The sequence below is a fragment of the Priapulus caudatus genome, unplaced genomic scaffold (genome assembly GCF_000485595.1).
Source record: "Priapulus caudatus unplaced genomic scaffold, Priapulus_caudatus-5.0.1 Scaffold1134, whole genome shotgun sequence".
Classification (NCBI taxonomy): Eukaryota; Metazoa; Priapulida; class Priapulimorpha; order Priapulimorphida; family Priapulidae; genus Priapulus; species Priapulus caudatus.
The window spans coordinates 50,221-57,010 of record NW_014578195.1 but is presented as its reverse complement, the minus strand read 5'-3'; the positions used below and the strand labels follow the sequence as shown (position 1 = coordinate 57,010).

The window sequence follows — 6,790 nt, the reverse complement described above, 5'->3', positions numbered from 1 at the left end:
TGGTGAGCATAGGTGTTCCCATTTCAATAAGCATATAGCCATAGCTCCAGCCGTGATCATTAACAAAAGCTGTGGCCCATAGTATTAAGTGTAGCTGTAGCTGTGGCCTAGACTATAGCCGTGGCAATAGCTGTGAGCATATTGGTAGCCATATAGCTGTGGGAATATTGGTAGCCATAGGCATGGGCATAGCTGTAGTCATATAGGCATGGGCATAGCTGTAGTCATATAGGCATGGGCATAGCTGTAGTCATATAGGCATGGGCATAGCTGTAGTCATAGGCGTGACCATACGTGTGGCTATGGCCATGGCCATAGACATCAGGATAGCCGTGGCTGCATGTAGCCGTAGCCATAAGTAAAGAAAGTAAAGTAAGTAAAGTGAGCTGCCGGCTGTAGTGAAGAAAGCCGTAGATGTGAGTTGCCTACCGATGACGTCCATGAGATGGAGCATGCGCTGTTTAGGATAGACGCTCCTGTGCTCGTCCCACTTCCACAGTTCATCGAGTGAATCCTGTACATTCTCCACAATCTCCTTCGCCTCTGCAAACTCCACCTGCAACAATCGCAGAGGACGACTGCACAACACATCGAGATCCAACCTAACGAAGGCAACACCGTACCCTCGCTTCACTGTCGGAGATTAAGTGGGAATAGCAGAGCCTAGGAAAGTTGGTGTATTGGCAGAAAGGAAGGCCACATAGAAGGAATAGACACTGGCGAATACGCCACCTTGTTTACTGTTTAAAGTTGTTTGAAAGTAGGTGTATGGGCAGAAAGGAAGAACACATAGAAGGAATAGACTCTGGCAAATACATCATCATGTTCATTCTTTGTTCATCACTTGTAACAGAATAAAAGGCCTGCAAACGTAAAGAAGATTGTCACTATTATTAACAAGACGGCACTGTTACCATAAACATCATGCACTGTCTATGACTACACTAGAGTATATATGAGCGTAAATACACTGCGTACCTGCAACGACTCAACCTTGGCAAAATCCTTGACGACAGGCTGCAGGATTTCCTGGAAGGCTCTCGCACGCTTCTGTGTCGACGACTTTGAAGACTGTGAGGCAGCGACCTCTGTCCAATACTCAAACTCATCTACAGGGGTTAGTATTCCTGCGAAAACAAGTGCACATAATTGTGTGGTGAGCATAGCAGAGGTGCTGAAGCAAGTTGGACCACGTCAGTATTTAAAAAAGTATTTAAATAAATCCGTATCAATCCCCTTTAATTTTAAGCTACAATGAATCATTGATTAGATCAATTTAGTTCTCTAGAATTTTAATGTACAACCACAACGTGTTCAACCGATTTATGTTTCGATATAATAATATCCATACTAGGCAGTTGGTGAGGTCGTCTCTGCCTGGCAACTGAACTGGGTCTGAGTTGTACTTAGATAAACTTGGTAGGTATGTCTGCCTCAGAATACTTATATACCAGAATGCAGAATATTACCAGCAACTGTGATTTCATCCGGGAGTTTCTCAGACTTGTTTGTTGGCGAGGGGCCTTGTTTACGGATGACACTTCCCAAGCCAGCTTCCAGCTCAGTTAGTAAACTGTGCAGATTACTGGAATTGTCATCCTTTGTAAGAAGTGGTCCAAATACCTATACGTAAATATGCAAAATGCATTACGAATCTGCACATGCCAGTAATAATTTTATCTGTACAAACTACAATTCTGCTTTAAAGTCACTATATATCTCATTTTACACAGTATTAGCAGTTTTTTTTACAAAATATAAAACAGAAACCATGAATAGAAAACAACTTTTAAAATACAGTTGTATGATTTTGTTCCATTATACCCCTGCTACCTATGTTTTTGAACTCGTTGCATCACACGTATATTTTTACATTCTGTTTTATGGAAAAAAACACGCATGGCTCCAAAATTTCCCAAGAAATAAAGGAAATATATAAGCAGTTACACAGTTATGGCTATAAAGTTGGTGGATATATTACAACATTTGATCACCATGGCAATTGGTCATAAGCTAAGGACGATCTAAAATACCTTCTGTATTGAATGGTACAGGGTATGTACAGGAGAGTCCAGCATGGATGACACGAACACATTGCTGTGAAGGTTCTCTGGTGTTATACTCTCTGGTCGTACTTTGAAGAAAATAACCACCTGATCTTTGCTATCTCCTGCCTTAAGCTATTGAACAAAAATCATGCCACGGCAGGAATTAGTCATCTGAGCAACACCACATGTGCTACCATTCACACAGGCATATAAATCACTAGTTCTGTGTTATGACTACAATGTAGAAGAAATCGCATGACATATTCCAGCTTGATTGCAATTCTCTATAAAATGCAGACACCTATTAATGCTCTGCATAGTTATTAATTCTAATTCTCATTCTCTTGCATGTGCTGATTACCTCATTAATGAACACAGGTTCTTTGCTGTTAGTAGGTAGCTTCGCCACCAGTAGATTGCAGCTTCCATCATCGAGAAAGCTGTTTAGCTCTGAAGACCCCTGTAGCCTGGTCAGATCACTGGCGTTGAAACCAAAATGATTGGCAACCGTAGCTATCACGAATGCCTTTCTTTCATCGCCGGCTGCTGGCATGCTGCTGGATAATGGTAAAAGAATAATGGAAAAAGTTTACTTACCTAAGCAGGCAGTAGAATATATATATATTATAGCTATAGGTAATTTAATAGATGTTATTACTATTAGAGTAGCTCATAATACAGATATGCATGCACATAGAATGTAATGTCCATAAAATAAGAGTTGAGCTTCCAATCACATGCTAAATATATAAGGCACATGCTAGCTAGAAAATGCAGGTCTATATAGAGTTGTACTGCGAGTAACTGATTGACATGTTCCTAAATGATTATACCAAATCAATATATTGTAAATTTAGTTATGAACTTGTGCATAGAACTCATACTTTGTGTTAGGAATCGTGCTGAGCTACACTTTAAAGAATCTATTCATATAGTAACTAAAAGAATCACTCTATAGGTTTACCACTTTAAAAAAACATCTCCCTGACACTGTGACGCGACACCAATCCAATTTTATAATGGCTGACATTGGCGGTAGAGCAGCGTATGCATACATCTGGTCTCAAACTCATAATAAGGCAATTTTACCCCCACCACCCTGAATTTTCTATAGATATTTCCACTCCAAAATGGCCCTAGCAGCTGAAAAAACTCGGACGACGAAAAAAGATCCACGTAAAATCTTTATCTCCGTTTATAATGTTGAGATAATGGTAGGTTTGGGTAAGTGTCAGGGGCAATAATTAGAGGTTAGAGATAGACTTATTATAAGTAATGGGGTAATGACAACAATTGTGATTTCTATACTGGTGAGTGGTATACTAAAGTAAGGTATATTGAGCTGAACCCAACAACCAATTAAAATAAGTGAAATTTGCCTCTCTATCTTCATTTATATTCAAGCTATTATCTTTATTCCAAATAAACTCCTATAACCTGATATTAAACCATGTTGCAACAACAGAATTAATTGTACATGGATATTATAACAAAGAATATTCAATTCCATATTAATTGTTTAGTCTCAGAGTGGGGAAAAAGTTTCAAGGTTTTCACATTATGAAAAACTGCATCACTATGAATTGTATTCTCTCTACCTATACCTAAATGAGTAGCAAGAATACATTCCAAGTGATACGGTTTCATATTTCGTCTCAAACATTATGATTGAACAGTCGCAATAATTTGTGTGCAGTCAAGAACATCAGATTGCTAATAAGCAATCTAATGTTCTTCTACAAATAGATCCATCCAACTTTCCCTATAAATAATCTATTCTTAGAATAGCGTCATTCCGTGATCCCGCATGATGTCATTTCAAAGTATTAGTAACACTGTAACACGGTTTTTTTTACTAAACCACATGTGACCCATATAAGAGGACACAGTATGAAACTTTTTAAGGACCGGAGCAGGTTAGAAATACGAAAGCACTTTTTCTCCCAGAGAGTTGTCGACACATGGAACAGCCTCCCTCAAAACATAGTAACATTAAAAGACGTTCTCGACTTCAAGATCAAGCTTAGCCGCCATTGGTCGAGCCAGGGTTTATAAATAAGCAATAGCTGCCTAACCCTTCATAGCCATGCATCGACATAATGTTGTGTGTGGCTATACAGTAAATACTAACGTGCATGTAGGGTACAAAACACCTACTTTATGCCCTCTCGTCCTTTCCTTTGCCTCTCCTGTCCCTCGCTCAGCCTCCTTTTTCTTCTACCGCCCCAGCTATCTTCCCTGTCGCCTTTCCTCAGTCTCCCATCCCCTCTCCCAGGCAGCAAGCTATATTATGAAGTTTGCCTCAGACGGCACTGCACGCATAACGCGGTGCGCGCGCATGCCCAATATCTCCCGTGAGAAATCGTATTTTGCAAATATTATGCATTTAAAAAAAGGAGTTATCCTAGCATACATTAATATGATGATATTCCATCAGTAGAAAACATTTAAGAAATAGGAGGAAGAACTTGCATGTAAGGCCCCCGCTGCGTATACCAGCCAGTACACAATCTGGCTACGTTAGTGTGTTAGCGCATGCGCAATACCTCACCAGAGGAGTTATATTTTGTGATGAATATACATTTAAAATGGTTAGGGGGTATCTCAGCATAGATTTCCCTAATAAACTTTTATCAGTAAACTTGTGTTTATAATTAGAAGAGCGCCCTAGCATGTACGGTACAAAACACCTACTTTATGCCCTCGCGTCCTTCTCCTTGCCTCCCCTGTCCCTCGCTCAGCCTCCTTTTTCTTCTACTGCCCCCAGCTATCTTCCCTGTCGCCTTTCCTCAGTCTCCCACCCCCTCTCCCCCGCAGCCAGATATATTATGAAGTTTGCCTGAGACGGCACTGCACGCCTAACACGGTGCGCGCGCATGCGCAATATCTCCAGTGAGAAATCGTATTTTGGAAACATTATGCATTTAAAATAAAGAGGAGTTATCCTAGCATAGATTTATATCATAACATTCTATCAGTACACATCATTTATGAAATAGGAGGAAGACCTTGCATGTAAGGTCCCTGCTGCGTATACCAGCCTGTACACAATCTGGCTACGTTAGTGTGTTAGCGCATGCGCAATGCCTCACCAGAGGAGTTATATTTTGTGATGAATATGCATTTAAAATGGTTAGGGGATATCTCAGCATAGACTTCCTTAATAAACTTTTATCAGTAGACTTGTGTTTATAATTAGGAGAGCGCCCTAGCATGTAGGGTACAAAACACCTACTTTATGCCCTCGCGTCCTTCCCCTTGCCTCCCGTGTCCCTCGATCAACCTCCTTCTTCTTTCTGCGCCCCTAGCTATCTTTCCTGCCGCATTTCCTCAGTCTCCCATCCCCTCTCCCTCTCAGCAAGCTATATTATAAAGTTTGCCTCAGACGGCACTGCCCGCCTAACACGGTGCGCGCGCATGCGCAACATCTCCCGAGAGAAATCGTATTTTGCAAAGATTATGCATTTAAAATGAAGAGGAGTTATCCTAGCTTATATTTATATGATAACATTCCATCAGTAGACATCATTTAATAAATAGGAAGAAGACCTTGCATGTAAGGTCCCGACTGCGTATACCAACCAGTACACAATCTGGCTACGTTAGCGGGTTAGCGCATGCAAAATATCTCACCAGAGGAGTTATATTTTGGGACGAATATGCATTTAACATGGTTAGGGGATATCTCCGCATAGATTCCCCTAATAAACTTTTTTCATTAGACCTGTTTATAATTAGGAGAACGCCCTAGCATGTAGGGTACAAAACACCTACTTTATGCCCTGGCGTCCTTCCCCTTGCCTCCCCTGTCCCTCGCTCTGCCTCCTTCTTCTTCTACCGCCCCAGCTATCTTTCCTGCTATTTTGCTCGATTCCAAGTATATTTGACACAGATACACGTGTGTAGTACTGTAGTGTGAACAACGTCAAATACTTCCACAGAAAATACTGTTCTGAAAAATGGTTTGCTTATTAATGGAACGTTCCCTAATATAATACCAGTATAATGACGCAGTGTACGTCTACCAGAAAATCGGATGGAATAACGGCATCAAATATTATAGGGTAACGGGAGGTTATATCCTGTATCCCCACACCGAGAACCATAATATTATGCGTTATTTCAAAGACACACTATCCAAAATCGCACGAATCTATCTATCTATCTGTCTATCTATCTATCTATCTATCTATCGAAATATCTATTTATCGATCTATCTACTCACCTATCTATCTATCTATCTATCTATCTATCTATCTATCTATCTATCTATCTATCTATCTATCTATCTATCTATCTACGGAACTTTGGCTTTTTTTGTAGATGCTTTCGCGGTTAGTCTTTGTTGCACGATCGCCTCAAGTATGAGATTTATTTGGCTTACATCAGACAGTTGCTTGAGGAGATTAGGATGCACACGTATTTACTACGCCAGGCGTAGCCGGAGGCATCATTGACAGGTGCTGATGCAGTGCTCACTTCGATTTATTATAGGTCTTTGGTGCGATTAGCAGGGACTGCTCCGCGCTAACTAGGGTCTTCAGTGCCTCCGCGTGCAACTGCGGTGGCCTCGTGGTCGGACGCGGGCACTCGGGCAACCGGACGCGGAATCGGTACGGTACGGGCAAATGGACTCGGATACGGGCACGGACTCGGATACGGGCACGGTACTGGATACGGGCGCCGGACTGGGATCCGGGGCACCGGACTCGCATATTGGCCGAGTTGGTGCACGGATTGCG

The 6,790-nt window shown here is 41.4% G+C and overlaps 1 protein-coding gene across 1 annotated transcript in view; it reads right to left on the bottom strand.

The window, feature by feature from the left end:
* LOC106815510 (cytoplasmic dynein 2 heavy chain 1-like) overlaps nucleotides 1–2,966 on the bottom strand; it is a 52,164-nt gene extending 49,198 nt beyond the window's left edge. The window contains exons 1-5 of the mRNA XM_014819973.1: nucleotides 2,410–2,966; nucleotides 2,034–2,180; nucleotides 1,470–1,623; nucleotides 979–1,127; nucleotides 437–556 (exon numbers count right to left, since the gene is read on the bottom strand). Coding sequence (XP_014675459.1) covers nucleotides 437–556; nucleotides 979–1,127; nucleotides 1,470–1,623; nucleotides 2,034–2,180; nucleotides 2,410–2,601 — 762 coding nt within the window. The 5' untranslated portion in view covers nucleotides 2,602–2,966. The remainder of the gene's footprint in view (nucleotides 1–436; nucleotides 557–978; nucleotides 1,128–1,469; nucleotides 1,624–2,033; nucleotides 2,181–2,409) is intronic.
* Nucleotides 2,967–6,790: the final 3,824 nt, after the last annotated feature.